Source organism: Rhodamnia argentea, chromosome 3 (genome assembly GCF_020921035.1).
Source record: "Rhodamnia argentea isolate NSW1041297 chromosome 3, ASM2092103v1, whole genome shotgun sequence".
In the NCBI taxonomy this organism is placed as follows: domain Eukaryota; kingdom Viridiplantae; phylum Streptophyta; class Magnoliopsida; order Myrtales; family Myrtaceae; genus Rhodamnia; species Rhodamnia argentea.
Window position 1 is genome coordinate 11,132,733 of NC_063152.1, and position 22,442 is coordinate 11,155,174.

At 38.4% G+C, this 22,442-nt stretch overlaps 1 protein-coding gene and 1 pseudogene across 1 annotated transcript; one reads left to right on the forward strand and one right to left on the reverse strand.

The window, feature by feature from the left end:
- Window positions 1-8,593: 8,593 nt before the first annotated feature.
- On the reverse strand, window positions 8,594-12,444 carry LOC125314087 (annotated as a pseudogene).
- Window positions 12,445-13,085: 641 nt separating this feature from the next.
- Window positions 13,086-20,246, forward strand: LOC115756654 (sodium/calcium exchanger NCL2-like). Its single transcript, XM_030696515.2, has 7 exons — window positions 13,086-13,554; window positions 17,755-17,952; window positions 18,080-18,261; window positions 18,379-18,500; window positions 18,614-18,902; window positions 19,059-19,364; window positions 19,847-20,246. Exons 1-7 carry the CDS (start codon window positions 13,197-13,199, stop codon window positions 20,093-20,095), a joined length of 1,704 nt encoding a protein of 567 aa, XP_030552375.1. The 5' UTR covers window positions 13,086-13,196; the 3' UTR covers window positions 20,096-20,246.
- Window positions 20,247-22,442: the final 2,196 nt, after the last annotated feature.

Here is a 22,442-nt window from a genome sequence, read left to right on the forward strand (position 1 = left end):
CTGGTTCAAATGCCAGCTAATGGAAAAAAAAGGGGGAAAAAAAAGGAAAAGAAAGGAAAGAAAAGAAAAAGAAAAGGAAAGTGCATTTTAAAAATATATTTTTTACTCTCCTTGATTTCTAGTAGGAAAGTCAAAGTAACCTTATTTTGGCTATATCCTTGTTTCCTACCGTTGAGTTTGAGAATTTTGCAATTTAAGAGGAAAATATTCATTAATCTTTTGTATTTGTGCTATTTTAGTCCTCTAACCCACTTTGGTCGGTCGGCACTACGTGTACGCTGGCTAGCCATGTTAGTGTTGAGATAGCAGTTTTTAATAATATTTTAATATTTTCTTTTAAATTTTTATTTTTATTTTCCTTTTTCTTTTCTTTCTTTGTTTTTCTTCCTCTGGCTAGTCGTCGGATCGGCGATGGGCTAGAGGCAAGGGCTGGTGAGGGAAACCTCATCGTCGTTGGGTGAGCTCGGCCTTGCCGATCGTTACTTCTAGCCGATCGCCGATCCAATGACCAATTGGAGGAAGAAGAAGAGAAAAAAAAAAGAAATTTTTTTTTTGAAAAATATTAAAAATATTATTAAAAACTACCATGTCAACATCAGCCAGCCAAAGTTTGGCCGGATGGATCAAATTAGCATAAATACAAAAGGTTTTGGATTCAATTTGGCAAAAAGAAAATGTTTAGAATTGAATTGGCACAATGATAATAGGTTTATGAAATTTTTTTTTTTTTGCAATTTTCTCGCAATATGGAGACTAATTATTTGGAATAGACTCAGCACTAGATTAGCGAAGTTACACTAGAAATCACGAGCCTTCCATAGAATCCCAAATAAGGAGTTTCTCACATGACAAAAATCGTGAGATTGGTGGTCAAAAGTGTTGAGAAAGCTTCTTAATAAATTTTGAATCTGACCAAACAATCCCTGATATGTCTGAATCTGATTATTGTTTTATAGCATTTGTATGCAGTAGATACATGAGAAAAAAAAAACATATATATCGATGTTGCTTATGTTTTCAAACTCTATGAGTTGAATCATGCAACTATAGTCTAAAACGCTAATCTCGTGGATGTTTATCCCATGGATGTTTTCATGGGTCAAGTCCCGGATATGTTAAGGAACTGAAACGTGACTATTCTCAAGGAATTTGAGATCCTCAAATTCTATTTTGAGTATTAGACTCGGACTTAAAGTTAGACTCATATTCAAATTTAGATGCAGACTGCTGAGCGACTCGGACTCGGATTGAGTTGAAAACTGTTTCTATCATAACGGTTAGTGATCTGGCTTGGATTTCAAGTTTGAAAAAAATCAATTTTGAAGATTGTCTCATGACACAAAAATTACTGCAAGACATCCTGATTGATTGGTGAAGATAAGATCTATTTCCAAACAAAAACAAAAAAAATTGCGGAAACTTAGATTTTGTTATATGGGCGACTGAATTAACAGTAGATTCTAATCTCATTTCTCAACGGCTACTTAATCTTCTTTTGGCAAGTCTTTCCAATTGGTTGATTGGTGATTGATCCTCTGAAGACCGTCGAACGGGTAGTTTGAAAGTGGTTGAGTCTTAAAGGAAATCAAGATGCTGAAGAGACTAGAGAACCAAGAGTCTAAAATTTCAAAGTTTGAAGAGTGCTTCTATCATTCACATTTGTCTATGTTCATGTACAAATTGCAATCTTTGAAAGGCTTTTTTAGAATGATTGAGTGTGAGATAGTGTGGTCTATCAATTAGAGTACCATCACTCACTATGACCTCTGATAGATTAATTAGTGAAATCTAGTCAATAAGCTCTTAGCATGAAAAGTGGACGCAAGCTTGCTCAAAACCGAACCACTATAACTTTTATGTTCAATTTTCTCTGTCCATCAAGTCTGATTCATTACTTATGATAGTATGTTGCACACAACTGAATCTTATCACTATTTCTATTCGGACTCTAACTTGGTTCTGAATGATAAATAATATTTGATTCGAGGATTGTACCACAGCTTAAAGAAGAGCAACTGATTTTTTGCGTAGGAATTTCCATTTCCCTTTACTTCTTCTTCTTTTTCCAAAAGAAACTTTCTTGAAGTGGGTTTTCTTCTTATGACCCATACAATTTGGATCATTGCAGTACTTGGACATTAAAGGACTTTTATGATTCAAGCCCATATTTTTTCATTGGTAGTTTGGGTTTGGACATTAGAGGACTTTTTTGACCCATACAATCTGGATCATTGCTGTGATCCTGGTGCAATATATCTCGACCTTTCATATTCGTAATACATTGCCATGAGTACGCAGGGAACAACAGAAGAGCAAGAAAGTTTACTATCGCAACAAGATCCGCTAAGCAAACCCAGCAGGGCAGTTGCCATCTCGGAGATCTACGCGAAAGCCAGTTTCTTTATCATTCTAGGAATGACGATGATGATGATGATGATGCCACTCATGCAAAGCTTTCAAGATATCGCGAGCCACTTGAACATGCCCTCGTTCTTGGTCTCCTACGTGCTGCTTCCCTTGGCCATGAGCTACAAGCAACTCTTAGGAGCCATTACTTCTGCCAGAAAGAAGAAAGTGAAGGACATTTCAGGGCCGATGAGTGAGGTATATAGACGTGAAATTATTCCTCCTCTTTTATGCGCCAAACTGAGAACTTCTTAGTGTGGGAAACGAGTCTTGAACCTAGTTATTCCTATTTAAATCTCGGTCTAGGATAGACTCTACGTATGAATAATCATAAGTCAATAACCTAATTATGGTGCTTAAATATTTAAGGACTGCACGTCTATTACAGTATCATACCAAAGAACACAACATATTTGCTTGATACTGAATGTGTTCACTATATGTGACGCTGGGTTTACATGCATCCTTGGGGATTGATCGATCGATCGATCGAACCCAAAGTTCCTGATACCCGGGTGTCGTAAAAAGAATCCTTTGCACATTTCACAAAAGTACTCACGGAACCAATATTTGGAGGATGGTTTTATTTTTCCACTTTTCTCCTATCCGCTGTTCAAATTTTCCTCCTAATAATGGGAAGTGCATACTTGAATTTTTGTTGCAATGCAGGTCTACCGCGGGGTGTCCATGAACAACATAATGGGGCTAGTCACCTTCTTGTCGCTTGTACTCATCAAGGACATAACCTGGAACGTCTCAGCCGAAGTTCTGGTCGTGCTCTGGATATGCAGTTTCATGGGCATCCTCACAAGCTTCCGTGCCGAGTTCCCACTCTGGACCACCGTTCTCGCATACTCTCTCTACTCCATTGTCGATCCTGCTTCTCTACGTCCTCACTAGTGTTCTGGGCTGGTCTTAGGGCTTTCCTTTTTCTGGCTATCTTCGAGATCTCAACGATGAAGGAGAACAATGTTTTTAATTTCAGTAGTTGCAGTGACGCATTATCGGGGGCATTGAATTTGATCCCTTGTTCTAGAAACTGTATTTCCTCGTCACCTGAAGATTTCTAGGTCTAACAATCAGGCAACCATTTGGGTCAAATAAGCATTATCATATGACTTTCTAGATGCTTTCCTTTCTTGGAAATGGCACTTAATAGCCCTTGGTTGTCCATGCTGGTCCTTGACATTCCATTTCCAATTGAGGTTGATTAGTGTTCTATTGAGAAAAGCTAAGAAGACGGTCAATTAAAGTGACGGAGCCATGCGCACCACATATTCTCGTGATATGCTTGTCAAAAGGAAGTTGTCAAAATCCCACGTCCTAAAATATGGTCAGCGTGGATCCTTCCCTTTAAGGGATCATCTTCCTGACATAACCCCTATAATGTAAGCGAAACAAGCAGGCTTTGGGATTTATTAGCTTAGGATAAACCCGGCCCAATTCTCACTACTAGGATGGTGGAGTGTTGGTGCCGGACTCAGTTCACTGAATGATATTCTCACACATCTAGCCATTTCCTTACTTCTCTTGTTTTGTTTGTTAAAAAAAAAAAAAGATCATTTTTTGTCTCCTCTTTATTTATCGATTCAATGTTAATTTTATTGAGCACAAAATGACATTTTACACATAAATAAACACAAACACAGTTTTTTCAAAAGCTGCATTCAAAAAGTATTAAAGTATTATGTATCCGGACAGCCGGTGTTGGCCTGCCACAATTTGGTGGGATGAACTGAATTAACACAATAATAAAATACTTAGGATTAAATCGAAAAAAAAAAGACTGTGTTGACACAATTAACAATAGATTTAAGACTTTTACAGTAATTTTTCCTTTAAGAAGCTTATGACTTTTTGGCAATTTCCCATCTCAGGCGTGTTAAATTCTTGACATATGCTCCTTATTTCATTGATTGATTAGTTAGATGAAAGTAAATAAACTTCGAACCGGTCCCCATTCAAAGTGAAGAAAAAGAGGGCAAAACCAACAATCAATATGTCAGTGTCCTTCAAACATCTGGAAAATGGACAAAACCTAATGATTTCTAACTACTATTGACATTTCCGTAAGTGTTTTCAAAGCATATTTATGCTCTTTGGCTGCATATTCACACGTAAACGCTAGACTAAAGAGCCCGTGCCACGCACAGATTCTTTTTTGTCATTTGCATCGATCTTTCTAAATAGACGGTCCATTGAGTTTCAACCTTACTGGTTCAAATTTACGAATGGTGGTGAGGAAGGATCGAATTGCCCGGGAAACTAATACTAATGGCTATGTAGCACCAACACGTGCAGGGAGCAATCTCGTCGTATCGGACGCGTGTCCGACACGCTCGGAGACGTCCAGACACACTGTCAACGCGTGGCGGACTTCTGACACGCAGTCAACGAGCCGGACACACGGCCGACGCGCGAGTCCGAAGGGGATCTGGTGGAGGTCGAAGGAGGAGAGGAATTGAAGGAGCAGACGGTGGCGGGGGACATCGACGAGGGAGGTGGGGGGAGAGGCGCCTCGCAAGGTCGCAAGAGGCGAGTTAGGCGTTGGGGAACGGCAAGGACGATGACGGCGGAGCGCTGAGCCAGATCTAAGGCGATGGTGGTGGAGAGGAGGGGGCTGAAACGGGGCAGACGAACCGCAAAGAGAGACAACCAAAAGGTCATCGGGCCGAGAAATGAGAAAAGCCAAAGACGACGTGAAAAGGCGGCCCGAGAACGGAACGGCGGATGAACCCAGAAGGTGCAAGCCCGGTTGTCGCCGGCCGGTGGAGTCGAAGTGGGTGGTGACTGGTGAGAGAGAGATGAATGGAGAATGAAAGATGAGGACTTCCCGGTTTCAAGTGAACATCAACGAGGGTTTCTCGGTTCACCGCGAGAATAAGAGAAAATTTGGGGAGTTGTGACTTGTAAGACAAAAGCTTGATGTGACAAGATCTCAGATTGATGTGACAAAGACTTTTTTTTTTTGTTTTTTTGTTTTTAAGATAGAGAGGGAGAGGGGTGAGGGAGTGGGGGGAAGGGAATTGTGTTTAGAATTCTACAAATGTAAAATAATTTCTTAAAATACATTTTAAGATCGTCACATGAAAATGCATTTTATCATATTTCTTACACAAATACTTCCGAAATGATTGGCATCTATTCTTTTGCAATTCGATGTCACCTATTGGCATGCACATATAAAAATATATATTTAATATACAACGTGTCGTAACGTGTTAAAATTCTCTATTTTTTAGAAATGATGTGTCGACCTATCGTGTCGTGCCACGTGTCAGTATCGGTGCTACTTAGACTAATGATGCATTTATTTAGTAAAAAATAAATGATTTTGAAGGTATTTTCATAAAAATGATGAATTGTATCACTTATAAAAATTAACGAATAAAAGGTATTTTCATCGTTCATATAATCAATTGCACTTAAATTGTTGTTGATAAATCTTTCAATTTGGCTAATTTAGCCCTAAACCTTTTGACGATTTGACAATGTAGTCTTAGCCAATTTTTGCATAGGATCCATGACATGAACGCCGGTCGACTTACTTGGAATATTCGATGCTAACATGGACAGTGTTAGCAAATTTTAAAAATTTGTCTGAATATTTGTTTCCTTTATCCCACTGTGGCCGGCGAGGGTAGTTGATGCCTTGGCCTATTTAAATCGTCCATGTTAGACGCCAACCGTGCCACATAGGATGGTCAATGCTAACTAAACTAGTACATCACCAATTTTCGGCCTAAAATAATCAGATGGGCTACAATAGCAATTTGTGATAAGGTTTAGAATTACATTGGCCAAATAGAATAGTTTATTTACTGAATTTGCAGCATGTATAATAAGCTTTGGACTTTTTTGGCCTATTTATGATATTACAAAACCCTACAAAGAATGTTAGTATTTTCATAATCTGTTAAAAAATAAAAACTATATCAAGCAATATAACTTTGTCAGTTGTCATCAAACAATTTTCAATTTCAAGTACTTAAAATTCAGTATTAATTTTCAATTTCATCAGTCAACTTATTATAGTTACCAACTCTAATTAGGCATGTTCTTGTTTAAGTGGCTTTTGTGTTATATTTGACTCGATGTAGTGGACACCCATACTATATAATCGGTAAATGCTAAATTTTATCAAGACTGACTTGTATATTAATTAATCTAGTAGACTAGTTATTGGCCGTTGAAGAAGTCCAACTTATTCAAATGTCCACCTACAACCTGCCACATTACCTAAAAAATTGATTTTACCGACCAATATCAATATATTTATCATTACTTGAATCAATTAGAGTTAGAGGTGAGCATGGTTCCACAGCAGAACCGAGAATGAGACCGGACTGACATTACAATTGGTCCGTTCCCCGTTCCTAATTTCGAGCCTAATATTCCTTGTATAACTCTTGTTTAGCTTAATCATCAATACCCCAATATATAGCAAACTCAAAATCACTTCAACCTCTAAATTTTCCAGTGATGTACGTGGTTGACATCAACGCATAATAACGACATAGCACTAAACAATAGATAATTCGGTCATATCAAAGGGTCAACACAATATATTATCCCGAAAAACATCTCATGAAGTTTAAATTTGCGTCAAATCCTTCCCATCCTACAATAATTTGAGTTTGTTTCCAAAAGTAATTCAAATCATACTTTCTCTTCTTGTGTTATTTTCTCCCAATTTTGGCATACACATTATGCGAGCCCTTTCGTGATATTATAGACTATTGAAAAGGGTATTTTGATCGTAATTTCTTATGATAATTGACATCATCCGAGCTTTTCCTAAGGTAATGTTTTCTAACCCTCTCTCTACCCAATCAATTGCGAGACATGCATTTTCCAAAGAGCACGAAATTTAGATTAATCAACAGACCACGTGCATATTATCCAATAAAATAGAATTAACTGACCAGTGCATCTATCTTTTTTTTTAACCCCGAACAACTATACTATGCTTAAAGAGGTAGGAATTAGCCACCGGCGGCTTTGACTCAAGGCTTCTGACCAGGAAAGGCCGGTCTGTTTTCTCAAATAGCTAAACCTGCCGGTCCAAGTAAACAAAATCAAAAGTCGAACTTAGGATCATGAAATGTTAAGTCAAGATACTAAATGACATCATCATGCATGTTGGATTTTAAATCTTCATCAACTATACCTAAAAAAAACCAATCGACATAGGGTTTCTTTGGATATGGTTCACTTGCCCCTTTGTGTGACCAATCAGCTCTAGTCAAATGACTTTATTCAGCATGTGATGCATTGAATCTCTTTCCTTTTTTTTTTTTATGATAAAAAATATTGAAATTCCTTTTTTTCTTTTTTTGTTCCCCTTTTGTCTCTTCCTTTTCGGTTTGTCCGGAGGAAGAAGAGGAATCAACTTGAAATCACAAACGTCACTGTTGATTTTATACATGTATCATTGATATTAATGATGAAGCTGAATGATCTATCCTTTTTTTTCTTTGCCTCTAGGATTGGCTACACGATAAAGAGAAAATGAGACGAACTTTCCCTAGCTAATCCTTGGCATGTACCATTAGCAAAGGGTGTTTTTCAGGAGAGTTGTTATGATCCTTTCGTCATCCTGTCTTTTGTTCATGGGAAGCTCCTAAACTAACAAAAATGGAGGTTACCGAGTCATTTGGCAAGACGCCATAAAACTAGGGCGGGGCAGGGCAGGCCAGGGATGGAGGGAGACTGAGGTCAGGGTGTGTTCTCGGGACCGCCTTCGGGTGTCCGATCTGAGCCCAACAGCGACACCAACACGAGCGCCCACGCATAATTCAGCACATTAGAGCCAAATTCTTAAATATGACATTAAATTTGACATGTCAAAAATATTGAAGAGATGTCTAAAGTTAATGCTTCGTTTGTTTCACGGAAAATAACTTTCAGAAAAATAAAATCGGATTTTCTGCGTTTGGTTTATAGAAAACATCTAGTCAAGGAAAAAATTTCATCCAATTAAAAAAGGGCAGCGCTACTTTCACTCCAATTTTGGCTGTAACACTCCTCAAAATGGTATTTTCACATTTTGTCCATTGGTCTCGTATGCTTTGGTCAAATTTTCCTCTATTTTTGCTTTTCTATTCATTTTCTTTTCTTGTAGGTCTCAAGTTACTCCTTCTCTCCTTTTTCTTCTATTTTATGCGGAATCTTGGACAAGGAAACTCTAGCTTCCACCTCAATTCCCATTCATTTTCTTCTTCTCTTCATAATCGGGATCATCAGTCAGTAACTCAAACCGATAAATCAGACACGTATTCCTCACGCCCAACCACAGGATATGATTTTTATGGTAACCAAGTCCACAGTGCAATTTCTTCGCCATCTCACCAATAATCACCATGTCCTTATAGATCCCACACATCAAGGTTTCGTTCTTTGATCCGATCTCCTCAGTTGGAAGCTCCAAAACTGCTAATTTCACGGCCAACGGAGTTCCTCTTTTTCTAGTGTTTCTGCAACAACAATTGGTACGTAGCATCATCCACCTAATCCTTCGAAATGGCTATGTAGCAGTTTGATTCAGGCACTTCCACCCTCAGTTCGAAGGAGTTATCATTCAATCCCATAAAAATCTAAGTCCAATTGACAATCCGATTACGGCTACATTGAGCTTGCGTTGTGAACTCTTAGATCTAGAACCTGACCACGTCATGCCGCCTCCATCGCGCATCTTCCTCATCATATTCATTTTTGTTCTCTCCTTCGTTTTGGTTGTCCAATTGACTATCACCTTCCCTCTCCCCTTCGCCTTGTTCATTTCCTCACGGTTACTATTCTCTTCATTCTCTTCCTCATCGGTATCGTCTTCACCCTTGTCCTCATCACACACGGGGGGACGTCCTCATCATGCGTTGCCCGCACGATCAACTGTCGATTTGGACAGCTGGCGCCTAACCTCATTGAGTGTTTGGAGCAACTTGCGTAGACGGTTTCCATATAACTAGCGGTGGGCGGGACAGAAGTTTGCCGACCGTCAAGGCGTTATATGAGAGGTTGAGGCATTAAAGTTTCCCGTAACTATTGTCCAATGTTCAGCAGAAAAAGAAAAGGAAGGAGGAGGAACGTGGAACCGCAATAATAAAAAAGAAACAAATAAACAAAAAAAAGGAAGGGAAATTCGACCAAAGCATACGAGATAAATGGGCAAAATGGGAAAAAAATTATTTTTAGGAGTGTCAAAGCCAATACTGGAGTGGAAATAGTGCGACCCTAAAAAAAATACTCAGTGGGGAAATGATTTCCTCTTTTTAAAAAGAGGAATCATTTTCCCTCATATTTCCTCACTACACTCCTTGACCTTTCTTTTTTTAATTCTTTTCTTATTTTTCTTTTTTGATTTTATTAAAAAATTATATTTTTTTATTTTTCTTCTTTCTTCCTCTGCTTGTTGCTAACCACCGTAACGACCGATGACCAACCATAGAAGAGGGACGAGCTTGCCCATGGCAAGGGAGCTCGAGCCTCACTTGAGGCCAACGAGCTTGCCCATGGTTAGAGAGCTCGAGCCTTGCTCAAGTCCGGCGAGGAGAGGCTCGGTCTCACTCGAGGCCGATGAGCCTCAAGCTCTCTAGCCTTGGGCGAGCTCGTCCATAGCTAGTGGCCAATCGCCGGTCGTAGCTATGGTCAGCAATCTCGTCTCTCGCCTATGGCCAATCGTCAACGATCGGTAGAGGAAAAAAGAAAAGAAAAGAATAAAAAAATTCACATTGTTGTCGACAGTGTCATGTAGGAGGATCGAGTTCACATCAACAATTTTCAACCAAACTATGATATGAAAAATCAAATGATATTTTTTTACCAAACAATGGAAAATGTTTTTCAATTCATTTTCAAGTCTCAGCCGAACTTTTCCGAAAATATTTTAAAAAAAGGTCATATTTTTCGCAAAATAAAAGGAGCCTAAAAGGAAAAATTTTTCCTCAAGAGAATTCTTGAACTTTCAACTGATTTTGACAAAGTATTGCCTCACAAAATTTGCCTCACGAGGAAATAGGTGGGGCCATATTAGCTCTCCCTATGCCATGAATTAGGGGTGAGCAACGTGGAACTTGAAACTAGTCCTGTTCCATGTTTTAGAGTATGTACGGTAAGTTCTAGGATCTAAAAATTGGGGAATCGGTTCAAATGAGCGGGTTCCAAGTTCTAGGTAGGTGGAATTTGAAACTTAGAACCTCAAATAAGTTGTTGTTTTTCTTGGTATATATCTTCATGTTATCTTGCGGTATTTCATAACGTCCAATGATGAATATATAATCTAAAACCATCAGTTTTTTTTATCAAATAGAACCACTAGTCTAAGCTTCCATTTCTAGCGATATTTATGATTTAGACTTTTTTTTTTGTCGAATATGATTCAGACTTTACTTTGTTAATAATTCATATTTATTTGTATGTTTAAATATGAATCGCGATCAATAGATTACAGCAACAAGTGGTGGCAATTAAAAGTGATGATTCATTGCAATCAATCAATTAAGAATACATGTGGAACTTAAGTAGACTTGTAACATGGTTGGTTTTAAGTTTTAGAGTATGCATGGTAGGTTCCAATTACAAAAAATAAGAAACCTATTTTCATAGGTAGATTCTAGATTCCGGATAGAATATTTACAGAAACTGGAATAGTTTACCTCTGTCGTGAATCCGTTCAATGTACATTTAAGGAAAAAAATGTAGATTTTTTATTATGTTTTATTTATGATATTATTGATGAAAGTACGAAATAAGAATAACAATAAAAAAATCGTAAGTGCAATCTCTTTTCTTAAAAGCCTTCCTCTTATAAATGATGCAAGCTTGGGAATTCCTCTAGGTAAATAATTTGGGACGATTATTTCCTATATGCTTGATCTTCACTTCACATTGTCCGAGGTTGACTAATTTGTAAAGGTTAGAGCTTCTTTGCCTTTATAAGGCGCACCGCCAAACTATCAGCATCGTTAAACGAAATGGGCATCATTGACTGGTATGTTTGTAAAAAGTATCTTAAATATATTGTATAACGTTTAATTTAGTCCTAAATATTTTAATTCGATTTATTGGGTCCTATATCTTTTGTTTGTTTGCTAGTATAGTCATCCCGATCATAAATGCTAATTGTCCTACGTGGCATGGCCGATATCGGCATCAACAATATTTATAATTTTTTATTTTCTGAATTTTTATTTATTTTCTTGTTAACTCTGAGCCGACGAGAGTCGTCGCCGACCCAATTTGAAAAAAATAAGAGATAAAATAATAATAAAAATAATAAAAGAAAAAGGAAATTAAATGAAAATTGTAAAAAGTGTCCATATCAGTTGGATGTGCCATGTAGAAATGGCGGCGTAGACGTTAGCGAATTCCTACTAAAATTGACCGAAATGATTACATTAGCAAATTGTCAAATGATTTAGAACTAAAATGCCCAAATTAAAAATGCTAGAACTGAATCGATCATCGTACAATAGATTTAGGATTTTTTTAGTAATTATTACGTGACCTTCAAACTTCAGCGGCAAGATTCACAAACCGTTCATACATACACCAAGGTCTAATCAGGAAGACCAAGTTCACTGGCAAACTGGTGAGAATAGTCACATGGCCGTCGGCAAACTGGTGGAATGTTAGCTCAAACGGTCCAACTAAATTTTAGCATGCTGAGTATTGTTGTCTCCTTTTAATAATCAAAATGGTTGAAGACCAAGGTTTAACAAGGGGGGAGGCGGCTAGCAAAATCTTCTTCGAGATCCTCCATTGTTAAACAGTTTCTCTTTGGCCTCTATTAAACGTCACTTGTACCTTACCCCTACTTACTCCCCATCTCGTATGACGACCACCGATTCAGCATATCAAGCATCAACTCACGCTTTCATTCGACAAACATTATAGAAAATGGCATAAGTTTTAGATTGATCCTATAATCTGTGGTACCATATCCGATGTGCTGACGTGCTGACTGGAAAACACTGGAGTCATGCTTCTCAATGAGCGGGCAGGGGTTCGGAGGACGTGGGTTGTAGAGAGAAGCGCCATCGGGATGCCGGAGGGCTTTTACAATTTGAATACGTATTTTATGAGTAGTTTGGGTTTAGGTCCATGGGGGTGTAGAGAGCAGCACTTACGAGACGTCAAAGGGCTTTTATAGCTTAAGCCAATATTTAATTGGTAGTTTGAGCTTGAGCGTATAAATATTTATTGTTAAACATGTAACATTTTTCTTTTGCAATTGAGAGTTGTAGCAGAAATGTGGAATGTGTTAATTACAGTAAAATCTTTTGTTTAATGTGACCCTAATTTAAGGGCGAGCCATGATAAACATTACGTCTCGATATCTTTTTCCCTCATTTACTCTCCATTTTATGTGTCAACTTGGCCCGTCACATGATATAAATTACTAGTAACTTCATATATGCATGCTTCTCTATTGTAAGTTTTATAAAAATTTTGTGGTTGGAAGTGACTATTGAGTTTTCTTAATTAATAGTAACAAAATATATTAAACATATGGTTTAGGCAAACTCTCAGGGTCATGCTAAGTAATTATTTACGGACTAAATAAACAATGAAAAAACGTGGGTGAACGTGCGCCTTCCCTTGACTTGTTAAATATGGTTATGTCCAATCCCACGAAATTTTTTTATGATTTTAGTACATCACGTACTGATAGTTGAATTTCCTCTCTTTAATACCACCCGAATAAGTCTGAATCTTCTTCAAGCTCTGACCTTTCCCTCCCATCCGAGCAACAAGCATCAACCGAGCGTTCTCTCTGTCCCACCACAAACATGAGGCTCGCATTCTTCATGCTTCTGGTCATAATAACCCGGTCGGCGAATAGCCGGTCCATCCGAGGAAGCTTTGACGCCGTCTCCGACGGCATGGATGGGACCAACGGCACATCCTCGGCCCTTGGCCTCACCACGACGACCGTGACGTGCGAGCCGACTTACGGGTTCTTGCCGTGCACGACGGAGCTGTGGGGGGAGCTGTTCCTCATAGTGGTGTACGAGTACTTGCTAGCTCTGGCGAGCAGTTGGGTATCTTCCGGGTCGGAGCTCTTCTTCCGCATGTTCGGGACTGGACTCTTCGGGGCCTCCTTGTTCCAAATGCTTGGAACCTTCCCTCAAGTCATCATAATGCTTGGTCAGAAACCCTAATTCTTGATCTCTTTCGCTCGTAATTTTGACCTTATTTCTCTTGCTTTGATCTAATATTTGCCAAATCATCCACTCGGTGGGTTGTGTTCATAGGGTACTAGGGGAATTTTACAATTTTATCTTTAGTTTGCGATTAGAGTGAAATTCCAAAACCGTGTTCAGACAACATGTTCAAGAAAGAAAAATGTCCTTGCAATGGTTGTTGTTTGGGAAAAAAAAAGGGCAGCACTTCTAGGCAAACTAAGCCAATCCTCTATCAAACTATCCCCTGAAACTACGCAGACTTAATCCAACAACAACCAACAATATATATCCAACAAAAACCTCAAGACATGTAAGTATGATAGAGGAATGATAATGAGACAACACACTGATGTTTACGTGGAAAATCCAAAACGGGAAAAACCACGGACGATCCAAAAAACTTGTACTAATCATCAAGAATAGTACGTTGATAAGAGGGTTTTTTTCTAGTCATACACTAGAAGTTCAACACCAATATTAAAAAAGCATTTCCCCGCCACAAAAGTAGAACAATATAAAAATGGGGCAATAAAACCCTAATCACGATTGGAGAATTCGAAAATGAATCTTAACTAAGGAAACCGATCAACTCGTAGATCTCAGCCTCACGAACAACATATCAAAATTTGAACCAATTCTGTTAATGTTTCGCCTTCGAATCAGGACTTCAAAGTTGTGCCCATTTTCTTTCTCTTCTTCTCTCTCTCGGTGGCCGAGAGCCTCCCCTGTTTTACTCTCTCACTCGGCTACTGAGTACTGACCTCCCACCCCCACCCCCCACCCCACAAAGACAGCCCTCTCTTCTCTTTCTTTTTGCAATATTTTGTCTTTTTCTACTTTTCTTGACTTTTTGACTTTTTAATTCTTTTGCTTTTCTTTATTTGCTGCTGGGCCTCACAAGGAGGCGGACCCAGCCAACAGTTATGTTCTTTATTTTCCAACCCAAAATGAGAATCAAACTTCCAAAGAGACACTAATACCTCTTAAGCTTTTAGTTCTTATCTATTAGTGATTTAAATTATTCTAATTATACCTAACATGGAAAAAAGTATTCAAAAAGTCCCAAAACCTTTTGTAATTATGTTAATTCAGCCTTAAACGTTCAATTATGCCGATTTAGTCTTAAATATTTTGTATTTATACCAATTTAACTCTCACCCAGAGCCAATGAGGGCCTTGTGTTGGTCACGATGCCCCTTACCGAGAGCTAAATGGACTCAATTGATAAAAATACAAAAGTTTTAGGGCTAAGTTAATACAATTGAAATGTTTATAACTAAATTGATACTAATGTAAAATGTTCGATATTTTTTGGACACTTTTTCCCTTATCACGTGGTATATATCTTTTTGGATGTTGACGCTGTAATTATTAAATACTTAAGTCACCGTACGCTAGATACCCATCTGCATATCTAACTGTCAAGTCACATCCTCAAATCTCTCTCTAGAGGGGACATTTTCAAAGCAACTAAGGCACACGTTGGGTCACAATGGACTCTTAAAAGAGTTCACCGACTTTGTGGATTCTTCCATGACATTTTTTTCTCCATTCGATATACGGGGAGGTTCGTGCGTCAATTTTCTCATGTTCTGACTAGATGTGGCCGGTTCCGGTTCCTAAAAAAGGTGGAATCACGGGTTCCGGGCCGGTTCCGGTTCCGGTTTGGAACCGCCAATTCCTAGGCCTAAATTGCTCTTTTCCCCCAAGCCTGTTTTTTTTTTTTAAGGGGTTGGAACCGGCCTGGAACCGGTGGTTCCGGGCCTATTCCTAAAATTTAGAAACCGAAATCAGCCCTTGAGGGCCGATTCCGGACCCACGGTTCCATTTGGCCATATGTAGTTCTGACCATTCAAAATATTCAAGCTCACTTTGTCCAACGCTGATTTCGTCAAATCATCAATCATTGTTTCCATGTTCCGATCGGTTGTGAGCACGTTGAGGGTATTGTTTAGTGTTTTATTTTTCCAATCCTCATCCGTCGGTCCACGAACGTGGTTTTCACCTTTGTCCTACGCTCCTACCCAAGCCCCAATCAAGCACTTATGATCCATAATTGGGATTTTGCTTTCGTCTTGCTCTCCTTTTAGTATCAAGAGAAGTTATTAGTTTCCTGTCGCCTATCTTCGTGCTTTATTTTTGCCATTCTTAGCTTCCTCACCCTCTAAATCTATCAGAGATTATAAGAAAAATCGATTCTTATACGTATATCCATATCTAATCGCTAAGTTCAATTGATAGGTCCAAGTTAAATCATGTTAGATTAATCAATCTCGATTATGTAGATAACTTATGGGTGGATTTGCATGAAAGCGTGATCGTACAAATTCTCCTTAGAGAGAATGAGCAGTCAATAGGCCACAAGAGTCGATAAGTCACAAAGTTCACCCCTCAAAGGCAAAACTGAATGGCTATTTTAACAATAGTATGTTCCTTGGAAATGTAACTATCAATCTCGCGCAGCCCAAATATTTCTTTATTCTTATACTACATATGTGTATTTTTTATTCATTTGCAAACATGGGTATCACCAGCAATTGTATTAAGTTAAGTTCGTAAGTGGTTGATGTCCAAAAGTTGTAACCTACCAATTAGGCAATTAGAGGCATAGTAGAAATATATATACCCTTGTCACAAAAAGCTAGCTTTTTTTTTTTTGTGCGAGTAATTATAGCATACACTAGAGCTGTAAACAATTTTTTTTTCATAAGCAGTCTTATCCACCATCGATTGATGGTTAGCGATAGAACAAGTAGTTAAAACCCTCAAATCAAATGTGCATTAGATCGCTTGTATAGAGCTTTCTTTATACTGCCCGTGTATATTCAAGTTATCTTTTTTGGGCATCATCATAAGGATTTATAGCTCACTCTAACGGTATTAAAAGAAGTTACACAAATGGCTTTGTACATCATTGATTTGAGATAGTGGGTCAAAATCATATTTACTTAAGGAAGTTGCTAGCCTGACAGTTTGATAATACTGTCGGTTATTTTTTACCACATAATCTCATAATCAATGAGTGTTTTATGCAAAACATAAGATGATGGTGTGTGAGTCTACAATTGAGAATGTACTGGTCACGACGATCTTATCGGGAAATATTTCTCTTTAAGTAAAAGCCGAATAAGGTCGCTCACGTAAATTTCCTTTACGCTGGTGGTATATGGTCTATTTTGTACTTATCGCAAGAGCCGTGGTCGCTTCATGCTTTGGATTGGCAGATTACAAACATAGACATCACCCAAAATTCTACTCAGTTAAATTTGCAGATGGGCGATGTTCATAACTTATCAATTAAAGTCGTGTATAGATGGAAGTAAATTTCTTCCAACAATTTCTTCCAACTAGTGTTTTCGAAAAATATAACCCATACTTGTTAATATATTCTATTATATCACTTGTAAGCTTCAAGATGAACCTTAAAACAACATAAACAGAATCAGAATTGGAAAAAGAAGAAAGAGAAAGAAAAGATGACCAAGAAACAAAGGCCAATCTCAGTAACAGGGAATTTTGCAAGTTGTTGTGATTTATAAATCCAAAACTTGTTAATTTTTCCAGTATGGTAAATCCTATGGAGTCGCATCTCGCATGGATAACGTAGTCAACGCACGGGAACATTTGCTGTGTACTGCTTAATTTGCTGGCGTTTGCTAGGGACTAATCGGGACACAGATCCATTTGATGCTGGACTTCGTCGACAATCATGGCCATCTAACACGAGTGTTCGTTAGCTGACTTAGTGGCCTCGATAAGGATTCTTGACCTTCGAAGCTCATCGTTCGCAAATTTTGCAAGTTTTTGCCTTGATGGAACGAAAAAAATGTCGGTCCAGTATATGTCCATAACATCACCCAGTAGCAATACAATAACCATATGAATCATTCAGGCTGATGCTCTCATGTTACTATAAGGAGGTATTTTAATTAGGATGCAATCCTATAAATTTTTGGCGAGTAATTTCACCTTTTCTGCAAATATTCAAACACTTGTACATCCATTTAATAGCAAAAAATAATCAGCAAAACACAGCTTTATTCACAAACTCGAAAAACAATGCATCGATCCGGGCTAGATTTGACAACTGCGTGCTCGCTCTTAAGTCTATGACTAATCCAATATCTAATGATTGTGAATTATCTTCTATACGCATGTATAGCAAGTGCGGTAACATCCAGCTCGGACACAATCGAGTCGATGGCGACAATGGGGATGGCCATGCTTGCTGGGTCGGCGATCTTCAGTCTCTCGCTGGTTTGGGGCTCCGTCATCGCTTTCGGTAGCCGTGATTTTTCCAGCTCTTCATCATCTTCGACATCAGTCAACCAATCCACCAAAACATCGATTAGTCTAACAGGTTCTCTTCTTCAATATCATCTGTCCTTGCAATACATTTGAAGATCAGAGTTTCTTTCTTGTAATGAACACTTTATATTAGTGATAATTTGATGTTTTACCTGTTCTCATCCATACTGATTTTGTAGGTTCCGGGGTTGAAACGGACACGGAGACTAAGTACATAGCCAGAATCATGTTTGTTTCCATGATTCCATTTCTCATTCTTCAATTGGCAAAAATCATCAATTCGACTACTGGGACACGAATAGTTGTTTTGATCAGTCTCATAATTACGGTCATCTACCTCATCATTTACTGCACTTATCAGGTAAATCGAAAATTCTGTGCTCTATTTAGATCCCTAGCTAGTCATTTCATGGCTAAAATCTTGGTGTATAACTCTAGAACATGGTTTAAAATGCTGAAAAAAGAAATCTTGATGCAGGTATTTCAACCGTGGATCCAAAGGAAGAGGCTTGCATATATAACGCGATTATCAGGAGGAGAGAGCATAATAGAGAGTCTTCTTACCATCGACGGCAAGCCAAGTGAACTTCGTATCAAAGAGTAATTAATCTTCGTTTTCTCCTCTTTTATGGCGCAAACATTGAAATTGCTGAACTTCACTTGCCATTTCATCAACTTCTTTTGAAAAAATCTCTCGAATGTGTACTTTGCAGCCTCTTTCAAAAGATTGACCAGAACCAAGACTCGAAGGTGTCGAAAACAGAACTGTATGCATTCATGCTGGGGATACAGATCGAAGAAGCCGGTATGAGCACCGACGATTTCAGCGACGCTGTGATGAAGAAGTTCGACATTTCCCAAGATGAGGGGATAAGTGAATCCGAGTTCGTGCAAGGGCTTTGCAAATGGTTGGACGAGGACATGGAGTCTACAACTAATGGTGTTGCTCAAGGCCGGTCGTCGTCAACGACATCTTCGAAAACGACGAGTAACAAATCGCAGGTACGGCACAAAATTTCATTTTTGGAATCCCTAGTTGTTCCCGAGGCGTGATTACAAAACAAAGGTCTTTGTAGTCTTACACAACAGAATTAGCTTTATGCCTAGATGACATTACTGGTCAATCTTACATTTCCATGATGCACATGAATTTTGCAGGGGACGTCAGATGAGCAAGCGACCTTACTGTCTCAGGACAAGACAAGCAAACCCACAAACGAGCTTACTGTCTGGTGGAACTACACGAAAGCCGGTTTCTTGATAATCCTAGGCACTGGCGTGATGATGCTGATCGGACAACCCCTCATGGAAAGCATAGAAGAATTCGCGAGCGCCGCCGATATTCCCTCGTTCTTCGTCTCCTATGTGCTGATCCCCTTGGCCAATAGCTACCGGCAAATCCTCGGAGCCATTAGTTCCGCCAAAAAGAAGACCAAGAAAGACATTTCCGGGGCATTCACAGAGGTATATAGATATTTCCGCTTCTTCCTTATTTTCTGTCTTTTGAGTAGGACACAGTATGCGCAATTGAGTCTCTGAACCTATTTATGTTATGATTTCGTGGCAATCATGTTAAGGAAATTATAATTTAGTCAAATGATTCTTTTAGCATTAAAAAAAATATTTTTTTCCCAATCCATATGTATCTATTAACACATTTCTTTATGTCTTTTTTCCTAAAGGAAACCTATGAGCAGATGAATTTTGTGTAATTAAGTAACTTGTGACTCTCCCGGCCCGTGACACTTGCCTATCATTTGCCGCATCATCATGGTCTAAGAATGAGAGAGATTTGAACCATAATCCCATGCATGGAAGCGCTTTAATCTGACAAAACAACGGTTTAATCTTTTCTCGACATCTTTCTTCATCAATCTTTATACGAAAGAGACTGTACAGTGAGCCTTTTCCTCGTCTTCTCATCAAAAGATTACTTCGGATTGCAGGTTTACCAAGGGGTGTTCATGAACAACGTAATGGGACTAGCCACGTTCTTGGCCCTCGTGTACATTAAGGACATAACCTGGGACGTCTCGGCCGAAGTCCTGGTCGTGCTCCTGATCTGCACTTTGATGGGGACCATCACAAGCTTCCGCACCAAGTTCCAGTTCTGGACGTGCATTCTCGCATTTGCTCTCTACCCAGTTTCTCTTCTGCTTCTTTATATTCTCACGAGTGTTCTTGGCTGGTCTTAGGTCGAATTTCGCTGCTTCATGGAATGATACATATAGCAAGAATAAATTTCTGTGATACACAAATGTAATCTGACATATATAGAGTGAGGAGAAAGAGATGGAACATTGGTGAACTGCAGATGAATTCATTCCAGGGATCCTCATCTTCGTGCTCTTGATGTAATCCGATATATTCGCCACGTTGTGAGACAATATATTTAGCAAGAATAACTTCTCTGTTACACCGATGTAATCCGATTTATATATGGGGGTGGAGATGGTAAGGTCTATTAAGTATCAGCTCCGCAAACTTTTCTTCCATTTGTTTCAAGAAAATTGAATTATTTTGAAAACTTTTTTGTAAAAACAGTCTCTTGTATCGCTTGCAAAATCGAAGCAATGAAAAATATTTTCATGAGCACAAAAAATGTTTAGATATAGATTGTTATTGATGTTTTCTATATTCATTGACAAATGATTTCAAGTAATACAAGCGATTATTCTTTAAAAAAAAAAAACTTTACAAATCATTTATCTTTAGTGAAATGATCGGAGCCTTTGTTGGAAATTGTTTTCCAAGGTAGTGAGTTCTAAGGAAAATGATTCGAGTTTCTTGTATTCAGTTTGTCCTTTTGCAAAGATTGATGTCATTTGGGAGAAGTGTTAAAAAATTTCTAAACATTTTGCATTGAGCCAATTTAGTCCTAAAGCTTTTATTAGTGCTAATTCAATCTCGAACCTTTTGTATTGGTGTCAATTCAGTTTTAAATCTTTTGCATCTCAGTTAATTGAGTCAATCTAGCCAATTTTGTTCGGAAATTCGCTAATGTGGACGTTGGTTATCTTCGGTGGCACGGCTAGCACTAACGTAGACATTTTTTAATATAATTTTAAAATAAATTTAATATTTTTTTAATGATTGAGAAAAGAAAATGAAGAAAAAATAAAATATTTATTAAAAAATTATTTAAAATAGCAAAAAATATCCATGCCGGCGCCGGTCATGCCACACATGACAACCGACATCCACATCAATGAATTTTCGAACAAAATTGGCTGGATTGACTCAATTAACGGAAATGCAAAAGGTCTAGAACTGAATTAGTACCAATAAAATGTTTAGAACTGAATTAATACTAATACAAAAATTTTAGACTAAATTAGCACAAAGAAAATATTTAAGACTGAATTGACACCAATGCAATAAGTTTATGACTTTTTTGACAATTTTCCCAATGTCATCTGCGGTATTGCGCTTGTGTTTCTAGTTGAAGCTTGTGTTGATAACATGACTACTTATGCCTGAGGGAGACGGAAGGGACTATAAAAATGGATTTGTTCGCTTCACGGAAAACTATACTACAGTAGAGAACATTGTCGAAAGAAATGATTTTCAAAGAAATATTGTCTTATTTTCTTCTGTTTACTTGTCCTTTGCAAAGATAGAAGTTACTTGATGCTATTTGTCACAGAAAAACTGTGAAAACATTTTTAAGAAATAGACTGAGCAGAGACCTGAGGACCTAGTCACAGGCTATTGCGTCCGGAGTGCAAGTGTCGAGGTCTCTCGGCCTGGGCAGCAGAGTTCCTAAAATTAGGGTTGTCAACGGTTCGCTTCGGTCTTATGTGATACTCAAACTAAACTTTTATGTATGTTTGCTACGACCCGAAACCCGAACTGAAAACACGGTTTGATTTGGTTCTGCGCTTCGGGGCTTCATCCTTCTTCATGCATCCCCTTTTTCTCTCGCCCTAGGGTCCCCTTCCATCGTCCTCTCTTCGAGTGCTCTCCGGTGAGTTCCCTCTTCTAACTACACCAGCGAGTTCCATTCCGTGTAGCGCAATCGCGACAAATCTCGTGTCCTAACTTGATATCGACACGAAAGACCATTGACCGTGCCACCAATAAAGATAATAAGCACATTTTAACGGTAGATGTTCCGACAAAACCGACATAATCTATAGCTTTTTACATACTTATCAAAAGATTATTCATGCTATAACTTCGTATTACAGAGAATATAACTGAAACGATTAAATGTATTAGACTGTTAGCGTTCTTAATCGTGCCTTTGGCACGAGGTTACCACTAGCAGATCATGCACCCATTGTCCCCGACAAGTTCATAAGATCATGCAATGCTTTCTAGCGTATCATTCAAGGACCGATGTTAATAACCTTTGACTTCTTCATAGAATATACGAAATTGAATTCTATCTCGACATTCATTTTCTCAAAACTTCAGTGCAGCACATACTCAGTGGAATCATATTCACTCGTAAATATATAGACCCCTCCCCAATTCGGAAACCTTCTTGACCTCGTCCCTTCTCTCTTCTCTCTCTCTCTCTCTCTCAAACACACAACA